The sequence below is a fragment of the Rosa chinensis genome, chromosome 2 (assembly GCF_002994745.2).
Source record: "Rosa chinensis cultivar Old Blush chromosome 2, RchiOBHm-V2, whole genome shotgun sequence".
NCBI lineage: Eukaryota > Viridiplantae > Streptophyta > Magnoliopsida > Rosales > Rosaceae > Rosa > Rosa chinensis.
In genome coordinates this window covers 70,549,207-70,562,879 of record NC_037089.1, presented here as the reverse complement: position 1 = coordinate 70,562,879, position 13,673 = coordinate 70,549,207, and the positions used below count along the sequence as shown (strand labels likewise).

The 13,673-nt window shown below is 38.0% G+C and overlaps 1 protein-coding gene across 1 annotated transcript; it reads right to left on the bottom strand.

The window, feature by feature from the left end:
* Positions 1-9,204: 9,204 nt before the first annotated feature.
* On the bottom strand, positions 9,205-13,438 carry LOC112189432 (ABC transporter G family member 1). Its single transcript, XM_024328769.2, has 8 exons — positions 13,011-13,438; positions 12,319-12,398; positions 11,759-12,226; positions 11,578-11,664; positions 10,807-10,932; positions 10,518-10,709; positions 10,227-10,313; positions 9,205-10,093 (listed from the first exon to the last, which is right to left on the bottom strand). Exons 1-8 carry the CDS (start codon positions 13,348-13,350, stop codon positions 9,374-9,376), a joined length of 2,100 nt encoding a protein of 699 aa, XP_024184537.1. The 5' UTR covers positions 13,351-13,438; the 3' UTR covers positions 9,205-9,373.
* Between the last annotated feature and the right edge of the window lie 235 nt (positions 13,439-13,673).

Below are 13,673 nucleotides of genomic sequence, written 5' to 3'. Positions count from 1 at the left end.
CCGTTTTCTGCAGAGTTCCATACGATCACAATTTAAATTGAAACACAAGATAAAACTATATTAATGCAATGGATTCCAAGAAACAAGAAGAATATCATAAAATGGTATTTTTGAAAATTTTCCAGAACCAATTACTGTAAGAGCAATCTCTGGATGCTTATGATAACACCAGACAACTGATGAGGTATTAACTTCAGAGTTCAGACAATCTAAAAGAAAAGGCTTTATCATTTTAGCTTAGTCAATTCTGTTCTAATTACAAACTAATGAGGCATGCATTTCTAAGAACTGCATAAATCAAAGTACACACCCAATAAGAGAGAGAGAGATCCTCAAAGCATTTTTCTTTTGATCTTAACATGCCTAAAGTTTCAAACTTCCAACCATCAACACCTTGAAAAACAAGAACCATATGCCAAAACATAATCCACATTTGATCTATTTGAGCAAATTAACTACCATACCATACCATACATTCCAAGTAAAAATCCCTCAACACTATCAAAACCAACCACCATTTATGCCAATTATCCTAACCCAGAAACAACCAACCAAGCAACCACATCACACCCACTGAACCCAAAAAGGAAATCCACCCAGAAATTCCAAAACCCACAAGATCTTACAAGCTTCACAAATTGCAAGACACAAATGAGCCCCAGCTACCCCAAATCTGAAACTCACTTACCAAATGTAGAACCTTCCAAATCCCTAAACCAACTTTCCCTGCAAGACACAAATCTAAAAAAACAATCAGACCCAGTAAAACACACAACATAAAAAAGCAGCTTCAATCATTACACACACAACATCCAATCCGCCTCTGAACCAGAAAACCCCAAACCAATCAGTTCACACACAAAAACGCAATTCAATTCCTTCAATTTCATAAACAAAACAAGAAGATGACGATGAAGAACATGTGTTGGAAATTGCAAGAGAGAGGAGGTTGTTATCGGTGAGATTGTTGGATTTGATGTTAGCCTGAGCGCGGTCGGAGTAGAGCTCGGAGTTGTTGGAGTCGACGGTGATGGCCTGGGTTTAGAGGATGACGGTGAACTTAAAGTGGTCGTCGATGAAGGCCTTCACTATTTCCCAAATTGAATAACCCAGTAGGTTTTAGTCGGGGTTTGGCGAGAAGAGAAAGAGAGAGAGCTTTTGGTTGGCGTTTGTAGAAGAAGAAGAGAGAGGGTTTGACGAAAAAGGATTTGTCGAGTAGAGAGAGAGAGAGGTCGGGTTTGTCAAGAAGAGAGAGTTTTGGGGTTGACGGTGAGTCGAGAGAGTGTTTTGTTATAGGTTTGGATCTGTCGAGAGTAAGGAAAGTCGAGAGTGAGGCTCTGTCGAGAGAGGGTTTTGGTTTTGGGTATGTTTTGTTATTTTTTTGCGCAAGCATTAGGGTTTCAAGCCCGACCCTATCAATTTGGACAAGGGCTCACACAACAGATTTGTATAAGAATGCGGTCTGAATGTAGCCATTTAAATTTCAAGTTTGTCTCCTATTAATTTGGCTTCCCTCTTTGGGGAGTTGGAGAAAAATTTTGGTGGGAGATCTCCCTCCTTTCTGTCAAACATATTAATCAGACCACAGTTTTATTGTTTCTCGTCATATGATTAATACACATTCAAGGAAAATTTGGGGTTTGAGATCAGGTTTGGCACCACATACATGGTGGGAAACTTGCCGCTCAATTTTTGTAGGGTCATACAACGGTTTTGTCCTTAAACGTCCTCTGAACTAATTCATAATTCTATATCAGACGACGGATTTTATAAAAATGACGTCTAAAAAAATAAAAATCAATCAGACGACGGAAAACTACAATGTGTCATCTGAGAGGTGTCGTCTGATTCAATTTTTGTAGTAGTGATTATTAATCACACACTTGGACTCCGCATGTCACCGAGCCAAAGTCACCAATTTGCCTTATATATTCTCATAATCATTCTGCTATATTTTTCCATTTAAATTGTGCATGCAATAAACCATTTACGTATGGCTACTCAATTACATCAAATGAAAACCATTCATATATGGCTACTCAATTACATCAAATGAAATAAGTTACTAATCACTTATTTATTTTTAAGGAGGTACACTTACCCAACGGGCCACTTCTACAAACAAAGCCGAACAAACTACTGGCACTCTCTAGCCACAAGGAGCGTCATGCTTGGACAACTCTAACATGATTTGGTTTTTGCAACATTTACAATTTGTATCCTCCGGCTTACTTCCGATCGGCTCCAGATAAGTCATCGTTCATACTCTTTCAATTAGAGCTAATGACATAATTTACCTGCTTTATTGATTACTATAATAGTATAATCTAAGCATTCCTACAAAACATGATAATTTGAGTGCATATCCGTTATGCCTACATGTTCATGCCATGCTCTAATTTAATTGTAAACCAATTAAAACCTTCAAGGGGTAAGCCAAGGTCAAATCCTTGCATAAAACCCTCCAACCATGCGAGGTACCCCAACGGGGTTAAGAGGCCCAAGCCGTCATTCTACGCCACCGGATACAAGAGCTAGGCACAAGCCCTCATTCTACCCGGGGCCACACCACCAGTTAAAAGAGGCCTACAAGCCCTCATTCAACCTCATTGGGTTAAGGAGGCTCATGCTTTCACATGACCCCACCGGTCAAGAGGGACAAGCCCTCATTCTACCTTGACCCAGGCTACCGGGTAAAGGAGGTCTACAGGCCCTTATTCAACCCTATTGGGTTAAGGAGGCTCATGTCCTCACATGACCCCACCGGGTCACGAGGTACAAGCCCTCATTCAAATTCTATCAGGTTAAGGCGGCTCAAGCCCTCCTCAATCCTCTACCCGAGCGAGGTATCCCAATGGGATAACTAAAGGGTAGCTCCCTTACATAAGCCAATGTCCAATCCCTTGCTTTTGAGTCATCTCACCTCCTGAGCATTCTCTACACTTGAGGGACTTATTCATACCACTTATCACAAGTGGAGGTAGTACCCGGCCAAGGTTATCATTAAGCTTCACGCTCATGCTTTCCGGGTATCATTAAACATCACGTTTGTGCCTTAGCGATGTGTGTAAGTTTCGTGTTATGGTCTATTAATGGAAATATTGAATTTTTCACCTATTGTTGATGGCAACAATTAAATTCTTTTTACATCCCATTAATAAGACCATAGGACAAAGCTCACATAATCTATCACTTGCTCGACTTGAGGGAACTCAACTCTTACATTCCTGTAACATATCAACCAAACAAACGAGTCATGGGTTATACATTCGGGTTAAGTAAGTCGAAGTTCCTTTCTCTAACCTGTACTTGGGGGACTATCATGGCCACGCCATAGTCTCGCTAGTATGCTCAATAGTTACTCCGGTACCGGAGCTCTATGCTCAGCCTCACCGGTAACCTACCAGACTAACCCAAGTCCACATTTTCATTTTACTTGCATGACTTGGGGGATTCGGCGAGTAACAACACTCCCGATCCTAACATATGTGCATCATATGCATACAACATATACATATCATTACGTATGTGTCATCATGTTTATCACACATCTATGCATCATATGCACTTCGTTATACTATCATAACCACATACATTTCATACTTGTACGTCACATTTCAACACTACATAATACGGGCATACACACAATTTGTAACATGCATCTCATATAACCATTTATGCACCTTGATTCATTGGACTCAAATGTCACTTAGATTGCCCTAGCTCAATCAATATGCTCTTTGTACACTCTTATCTTATTTGCAGGTACTAGCTCGATGATGAGGCCCCTGTGGCACCAGCCTACCTGAAGAGTCCCTTCTTGCTTATGGAGTTGGGGGACTAGTATGGGTATGTAGTTCAACGAGGTCGTCACTCATACTTGGCGGCATCATATTTAAACTCCCCAACCAAGAAGCGCCCCTTACTCGAGGACTTGGGGGACTTGTTGATACCACTTATATGACATAACGCCAAACATAAGCAACGACCTCTTAGGTAGGCCCCGCGACATGGTTAGTCCAGCCTACGACATGCATCCGGTAGACCGACACCGGAGCTACCTCGCTATGGTGGAGGTCGGCCAGTATCTTGTAGGGAGCCCACCCTCCCATGCTCTTTAAAAGGCTTCAAGAGAAGTAAATATGTGTATTATGTCACGCATCGGAAATGTAAACTAGAAGGAGACTTCTTTTAGCTATAAAGGGAAGTCCTCCCCTTCTTAGACTACACTTGTATACTACAAAGGCTACTTGGCCTCACTCAATGTGAAATCTCTAAGTGGACGTAGCCTTACCGTAAGGGCAAGGTGAACCACTATACATGCTTGTGTCACTCTCTCTCTCCATCATGCTTCAGACTTAGTTCCCGTATTCTCACACAGAAACATCAAAAGTCTCATGCATTCCTAGGAGATCAAATATAATATTCATGCTCATTTCGTCTAATATGCAGCAATAACTTTTCTTTTTTGACCAAATTCATGAAAGTAAATAATTTGAATTGGTTTAGATGCAGATCTTCATAAAGATATCATTAACGATTGGAGTATGTAAGTTGAGACTTCACCAAACAAATGCAAAACGACTTGAACAGATGCATATTAACTTATATGGCAACAATCTCAACCTAAAAGTCTATGGCCAGTTTGGTGCTATAACCCCATATCAAACAAGATTACCAGATTTTTATCATGGTTCAACTTTCTTATTTATATGCATATATGTTCAACATAGTAATTAAAACACATTGCAGATCAAATTCATGTTTCTTATAAAACATCACAAAACATGAAACATTAATAATAATTGGTGTACCTGAAGCCTTTAGAAATTTAACAATGAATGAAAGAGTCTTACGTCATGTTCATATCAACAATTGCTTGCATACTTTCTTATCTTCTTTCTTGAAATACATAGCCTCCACCAGTTTTCAAACTTGGGCATAAACTCTCTGGAATGTAAATTTTCATTGGCTAAAATAATATCTTAAGATTGTTAGAACAAATTTGTTGGTATGGATCATGAGAGAGTTTATGCTTCTGAGGCACGTTGTAGCAACGCTTTCCTTAAGTCATTATTTGCCCCACTATCAAGTTTGCAAAGGGGATAATCAAAATATGCCTTTAGGACATAATGAAGCCGAGCACAATGCTGTTGTTGATCGGCGTTTTGCACTTACGAAGATCAACCTAAACACTCAAAAGAAGGTTTACAAGATGGCTCATGGTTACTAGAAACTAATTGTGTAGTATTAGTTTCTAGGAGTTTTATCTGTGAAAAAAAAAAAAAAACAACAAAATGGTGAATATTGGAGGCATAAATCTTTTCAAGATTCTCTAGGATTGCCTTGGGATTGTCTCATTTTGTAGAGAATGAACCCTTTATATAGAAGTATATGTACCCCTTCAATTGGCATGGTAATGTACCTTTTCATTTGTATCATTTGAATTTTGGTCATATTACTTGACTCAAACAAATCCAAAAGGTGCAAACATAAATGACACCTTTTCATTTCTTTAATAAAAATTATATTTTGAAAATCTCTCCAGCACCTTCAGACAACAATTTATTTACAAAATCATGTTCTCTAACTCTCCTTCACAGGTTACATTCTTCAAGGATCTGCCAACTGAAATTTCTTTGTACAAGAGTCACTACAAGAACAAGAGTCTTTTACCTCGCAAAATTTACTGCGTGCATACATGTGAGCCGAAAATATTGTCCATTTACAGCGCGCAACAAATGTGTGCCGTAAATGTAGTATTATGTATAGTTATTTACGGCGTGCAACAAATGTGTACCGTAAATGTAGTATTACATAGAGTTATTTACGGCGTTCTTTTGATGCGCGCCGTAAATGAGACTGATCTATTTATGACATGCGTTGGTAGCACGCCGTAAATGTAAAATAACACAGACCTATTTATGGCATGCTTTGAATGAGCGCCGTAAATGGAGTTGAGCCATAATTGCGTAGCCCGCGCATTTTTTGGGCCAAAACTTAAACTTCCCATATTTTCTTTTTCTTTTTAATTGAAAAAGAGTTCATTCAATTTTCATAACCTCTCCATCTCCTCTTACAGCTACCCATCTCTCTCATCTTCATCCTTACCCGCATGGCCAAAAGCCCCGAATAAGACCAGGCGAGACCAACAACGATGCCGTTTCGGGCACCGCCGTGGACATCACCACCAAGGAGCTTTATGACAAGATCGAGTTCTTCGACATCGACAGTGGGCCGTGGAAGCAAAGCTGGAGAGTCAATTACAAAGGCGACACTCTGAGAAGTTGAAGGTGATTTTGGTGCCGCACTCGCATAACGATTCGAGGTGGACAAGTAATATGAGAGGCAGTCCAGGCATATACTCTGACACCATTGTTGACACACTTTCCAAGGTGAGCTGAGCTTAGCTAAGCTTCAATTTTGGTGAATTTTGATATTCAATTTGTTAGGTTTTGATTTGATGATTAATGGACTCTGTGAGCTTCGAAATGGACTAATTGCTTCAACTGTTTGCTGTTCAAGACTGATAAGCTTTGTGGTATAATGTATTTGAAATGTGATTGGTTTCGTCGATTCTTGAACTTTCGAATTTGAGAATGGAGTCTTGAAGGAATGAATGGATAGCATGTTAGAGCTAGGCTTAGAGCAATTTTGTGTTTGTGTTAAGAGATGTGTGGTTCTTGTTTTTGGTTTTTCATTTGCTGAGGTTTTTTGTTTTGAATTTTTCTGCCTTTGTATGAGATTGAGTAGAGTGGGTTTGATTATTTGAATGTGTAGGATATTAAGCCCAGTTTATATGGGAAGAGAATCAGAGATGTCTTATCTGGACAGGTCTGGACAGGTGGTGGAGAGACTCGATCCTCTGATGACAAAAGAGAATTGTTTACCCAAGGCCGGTCCTGAGATTATAGAGGCCTGAGGCAAAAAAAAAAAATTGTGGCCTCACTTGAATTTCACATTTTAGCAATCAAATAATTTTTTTAAAATCTTTTTGGGCATAGTTTTTAATGCTTTATTATTCTTATATATATCTTTATAGATATAAGACTTGTTATCTTGACAAAAGAATTAAAGATAGTAAAAAACAGGAGAGGGGAAAAAAATAGAAGAAGTAAAAGAAAGATATAAAGAAAAATAAACAGCTAGGGATTCGAACCTATGAAGTCTCAACATTTGCATGTTAAGGTAGCTTTTCCGCTATGCCACTTTGGCATACAGGGTTGTGTTTCACAAATAATATATATATATATATAGTAATTCAGACAATTATATCAACCGGAGGCCTCTGGCGGCCGGTGGCCTGAGGCAGCCGCCTCACTGGGCAACCCTCAGGACCGGCCTTGTGTTTACCAATCTGGTAAAGAATGGTCAGCTAGAAATCGTTGGAGGTAGCTGGGTGATGAATGATGAGGTAATATTCATAGGCTTTTGTAGAAGCTCGTTTGATTTCAAAGCCTAATATTCTGTTTATGCCCTTTACATCTAGTTGTATGTCTGTTCTTACGGGGTTGTATTTTAACCATGCTTAAAATATTCTTTCCACATCAAATAGATAGATCAGTGCCCTTTTGTTGGATGAAGTAGATGATAAAGTATTTCTACAGGAAATAAATGGATGTTTCTGAACCTGTGGCCTATTTTTTCCTTAGCTTGGTATTACCGAAGGAAGAGGACCCCAACTTTAGTTGATAGAAATAAAAGTTTGCTGGGCAATTTTTGCGAAATTTAGAGGTATGTTGTAGAGTAGTTTTTGGTTTCGGTGATCATCTATAATATTTATTCTTTAACAATGTATGTATGGTTGTCCCTCTTTCTCCAAGTTTGCTTCTAATTCAGTTTCTCAACTATTATAGTGTTTTCCTTTGATAACTATATGTTTCATTTTTCCATTCATGCATAAGCCTACATGACTCAGAATTGAAAAAAGATACTGATCAAATTTTAAATTGGTGCTCTGTTGATTGATATATATTTTTATTTTGTCGTTGGATCAGTGAAAATGAAGTTTCAAATGGAAACACATGTGCTTGTTTGACCTAGACTGATATAACATGTAAAGTTTGACATACAATTTCGTTTAGCATGGCTTGCAGTTTCTTTGCATTGATGTCCCCCAAACTGCATTTACTGGATTGTTTGCTTTCCTGAGATACAAAACTTACTACTAGAAAAGAGGAAAAGAGGTACTAGAAAAGAGGATAATTGGGGATGTTTATGCTTTGGTGACTTAGAAGTAGTGACTTTGCCAAGATTAGCCACCTGATAGCTTACTTTATATACGTCATAGAACTAGTAAAATGCTTTTATATGTGCTCTAACCAAATAGGTGGGATGAAAGTTAGCACTTGTGGGATAAAATTTATTGTCATGGAACTGCTAATGTCATGCTTAACTTTTTCTGTCTTACCACTCATGGGATAGAATTTACACAATTTATATTGCTTGTTATGGACAGATGCTGTTGATTTTGTGTTGAAATGTTATAGGAAAGCTCAATGTTATCAGCTGGGCGACAAGAACAAAAACTCAGTAGAGATTAGAGAAGCCAAAGGACATGGTATTCGAAATCAGAAGAAACAGATGCAAAGGAAGTTACGTTTGAAGAAGAAGAGCTAGATTAATTCCCTTTGTTGTAGTTAGGTAACTTAATTTAAATCTGTTCCAAATTTGGTCCCTTGGTCTCATGAGGTGTACGATGACTACAATTCTATTGCTGTAGGATATTGGATTTGCTTATGAATCAATTTATCTAGATTTTTGAATATATATGATATATTTTTTTTGTTTTTCAGAACAACATTTGCACCGTGCATTGAATGTGCGCCGTAAATTCATTACACTTTTACGGCATGCATCCTTGATTATTACGGCGTGCTACGATGTCTTTTACGGCACACTTTTTGGCTCAATTATGGCATACAAATGTGTGCCATACAAAGGGGTCTTTTACGGCGCGGGCTTTTACATTACACTTTTGTGTGCTGTAAAATTACATTTACGGCACACTATGTGGGCTGTAAAAGACTCTTTTTGGTGTAGTGAGTTAACGTATCAAGTGTTGTTGTTCTTCTTGGTATTCAAACAATAAACAACATAGTTGTTGCTCTTGTTACAAATTTTATCAAACGACAGTTCCGAGCTGTTGTCTGAATTAAGCATCAGACAACATTTAGATAGACAACAGCAAAGACCTATATCAGATGACAGTGAAAAGCGGTTGTCTGATTGAATTTTCCTTGTGGTGTGAGTTGTTTATCTGATAAAAAAAATAAAATAAAAAATAAAAAAGGTAAGAACTTCATCTGGCTCCAAACTAGATTATTACTGCATGGTTCTAAAGAGAGATAATTTAAAGAAGATCCAATTAATTTCAGTTCTGTTCTCGTGCATTGTTATAAGCGCTGTCACCATGCAATGGAGTAGAGGGGGGATTCACCAGTACTTGCGTGCTTCGCTTGGGAGCCACGGACAGAACAAATGAGGTAATAGTCTTCATTTTCTCAGCGGTCTTGATGAAAACGAAGAACAAAACTCGATACAGAACTACCATTCCTAGCAAGATAGCCAGATCTACCCATTTGGAGTAACCGGTTTCCAGCTGCCATATATCTTTCAAAATGCGTTCACCACTGAGCCATTCAGAGGAACTCATTCCGAGCTGATTGTCGTTCGGATATCTTGTTCCTGCAAATTCATTCTTATACATTCCCTGGAATGCATACTTGTGGAAAGAAATGTAATATAATGGGTACTTGAACACAACATCTGGAAGATCATTTGGTAGCTGGAAGAATCCACCGCATAACATCATTACACCTTGGATTCCAGCACCAGCTATTATGCCCATGAGGAAAGTCGGCACGATGCTCGCAACTATCATCATTAGGCTCTCAACCAGCATCATGCAAGCAAATAGTGCACAAGCAAAGTAGAGGAAGTGTTCAAATCCACTGCGAAGCCCAGTAACGTAATATGCTGTTGCTCCAGGAATCAGTGAAATTAACATCAAGAAAGGCACCGAGGAAAAGGTGTTGCCAAAAACAAATGCACTAACACCATAATGCCCGTTTAATCTCTCTCGTTGAAATACCTGACATATACAAGAGATCAAACTTATTTTTGAAGTTATTATCAAGAACAACATTAATAAAACAAAAAACAAAAAAAAAACACCACGTACTGCACCATCACACTCGAATTGGTTGAAAAGAGAATCTGACTACCTTCATGTCTTCAACAAAGGAAGGAAACCCACCAATGGCCATGAAAGTTAGAAATGAAGCTACAAACATAAGCATAGAGCCTCTTGCCTGAAAAAAAAAAAAAAAAAAAAAGGAAATTGTAAACAACTTGCCATGTGAAATGAAGCAATTAGCAAGGTGGTTCTGGCACTCCAATTTCCCACTTGTACTTCGCCTTTAAGTAGTTGAAAAGACTAGTGTCCAAATATGTTTGAATATGGAGTGCGAAAATCACTATATATATCTGTATATATTTATTGATCAATCTCTTACCCGGATCGATCCATAAGTATGTCCAGGATCATGGAAGACAATGCCTAAGCCTAGAGCTATACCGATGTAGATAATAAGGCGCAACCAGTAGTAACCTCGATCTCTGTACATGTTCACGGAGGATCTTCTTGTAAGCACGGAACATTGTGTAAGAAAGCCCGCATGGCTTCTCCTTTCTAATGGTTCGCAATCCTTTATACATTTCATGTAAATCAAATAATTATGTTAGCTGCAATAGAGGATTTTACTAGCTTGGTAATGTTGATTGTATTTCATACTCATCTTATACCTTCTTATGTAGTTCAGCTATATGTCTTTGAAGTTGGTGATAACTTTCAGATGATTTGTAAGAGTTTATTAGAGTACCAATGGCTTCCTCTGTGGTTGTGATTCCAGCTTTCCCTTGCTCAATGTCCTGTATGTAAAATTAATTAGAGTATAATACGTACTAAAACCCTTCTGTCAACAGCACTATGATATTGAGAGGAAGATCGATCAATTAATTATTATTTGATATTTTTAAAGGCAAATATGGAACTTTTGGTTAGAATTAATAAGAATTATAGAGTAATTTGATAAAGTAATATGAGCTTCACATCTAAAATCTATTGACAATGGATGAAGTTGACCAAAATCCTTATAAACTCATAGGCAAGAACATGCTTCCACACGTGTGACGAATTTTCAAGTCATACACGTGGACAATATTGGGTGATGTGGAGCCTGTGTGGCCGTGATGCATGCACACGTGAGATAATCTGCTCTGATACCATAATTTGGGTTTCACATCCAAAATCAATTGGCAATGAATAGAGCTGACCTATATCCTTATAAATTCATAGACAATGTCCCCATTTTTCCATGTGAAATTCATATTTTCAACACAATTGATATTGCGGTAGTAGCCGACCCATAAATAATAGTTTTTTTTTTTTTTTGAGATGAACCCATAAATAATAGTTTATTCTAAGTAATTATTGAAATAATTCTGTGATTGAAGGGTTACTTTGTATATGTTGTATGTAGCGAGGATCTAGGACTTTCCAAGAAGATGGTTTACCTGATCAAAATCTTTGTTTATGGTCTTGAGGAAGTGATCTGATGGATTTTGGAGAGTTGGACATGGGAAACCACTTGAAGCAAAAAACTGTATTCAATTGAAAGTAGCTTGCATTAGTAGTTGATTGGTTACTAATTACTCAAACTCTATACCATCAATTCTGAAAGAATGACAAACTCACCTCATTCGCTGCAGAAGCGGGACCAAAATATACAGTTTTACCCGAAGACAGCAGACAAAGATTGTCAAAGAGTTGAAAGACTTCTGAGCTTGGCTGATGGATGGAAGCAATTATAGTCCTTGGAGAAGATATATGACCAAGATTTGCAATTCTGCTCATCACATAGTAAGACGCCGCGCTATCAAGCCCGCTTGTGGGTTCATCCAAAAAGAGAAGCTTTGGTCGTGTAAGAAGCTCAATGCAAATGGTGACTCTTCTCTTTTGGCCACCACTGAGACCTTTGTCTCCCCAACCTCCAATCCTCGTGTTCACGGCGTCTTGCAAACCCATCTCTCTTATTGTCGCTAGTGCTCTCTCTTTCTTCTCCGACTTAGACATAGAGTCTGGTAATTGCAGCTGAGCTGAGTAGTATACGGCTTCTTCAACTGTTAATGTTGTGATTATAGCATCATCTTGTGTCACATATGCCTGTTTATTTTATTTCTTCATTATTAGCAGTAATAATATATATGTAAAAACATAGATAAATAAAGTAAGGGTCAGTTTTATTTTGTACGTACAGAAGTTCCATATGCTAGTGCTTGTTTATGTCCATTGATTAGGATCTCCCCTGTTTGCCTTGTGTTTGAACTGAGTCTCCCTGCAGTATGAGTATGTACATATTTAACTTAATTAGACCATAAGTTACACATAACTAGCTAGAGCTTTTATCTAAACATAAATTTTCGTTGATACCAGAGAACTGGAGCTTACAAAAACCAAGGTTGTATAAAAGTACTGAGCTCGATCATTAAATCATTGCTTTGAAAAATCCAATATATATAATAAAACTTTTAGCGATTTCAAGATTAAAACCGTCACACTTGCCCACAATTATTTGGTACATGTACAGTGGCACAAGTCTCTCTTGTGGAAATGAGAAGTCCTGATTACAACTATGGTATGAGGTGGTTATGTTACACTTATGTTTTCACTAAAACGAATTATATACTAGGAAAATTGTGCAAATATCAGAGAATTATGTCATAGAAAATATCAAAAACAAATCGGACGTCCAATCGATCATGCACTTTCAAGAAATTAAAATGAAAGTTCGAAACAGCCAATTAGTAATATATGAACTGCTTTTGTCTTTAACTAGTTGAAATTATTGCTCATGAACGAGCAAGTTCTCTTCTGAATTACTGTTTTCTACTAATTAATACATCGAGTGACACATCATTAAATACATGGGAATGATTAATTAAATTACCTGCCAAAGCATCAAGAAGAGTAGACTTGCCACAACCAGAAGGACCCATTATAGCCAAGAGCTGTCCTGGTGTGGCATAACCAGTTAGCCCTTGGAGGATTGATCTGCAGGTTCTTCCCTGTATCGTCACCCACAAATCTTTCCATGTCAACGAAGCACCCTCATCACCTTCAGTGACCGGAACTACATGGTTCCGGTTTTGATTTTGGAAGGAATCTCCTCTGGCAACTGTTTCAATCTCATGAACTTGTGTAGGATTACTGGGATGGTAACCATATTCATGTTCGTGAGTAGCATCAATGTCGTGTCGGAGACTGGAATGAGATCTACCTGAAGCCATTTACGGAAGGAAACCTAGCTATATATAGCTGGAGGGAAGTGTTTGACTCAAATTCTGGTTTGCCGTTTGCATTATTGTCTAAGCAAGTGCTGTATTTAAAGGATCGGATGGATTTTAGAAAACGTGTTTCAGAAGTTTCACAACTTAATTTTGGGGAGGCAAATGATATAGGGCCTCAAATCCTAGGTGTCATGCCGTGTTAGTAAATACAATTTTTTTTTTCATTTCCACATAATATATCTTTCCACATCATACTGTTGCGACACCAATTTTACATTTCTTTTTAGATGTTAGGGAATGAATCAATTACATTAATGAATTTA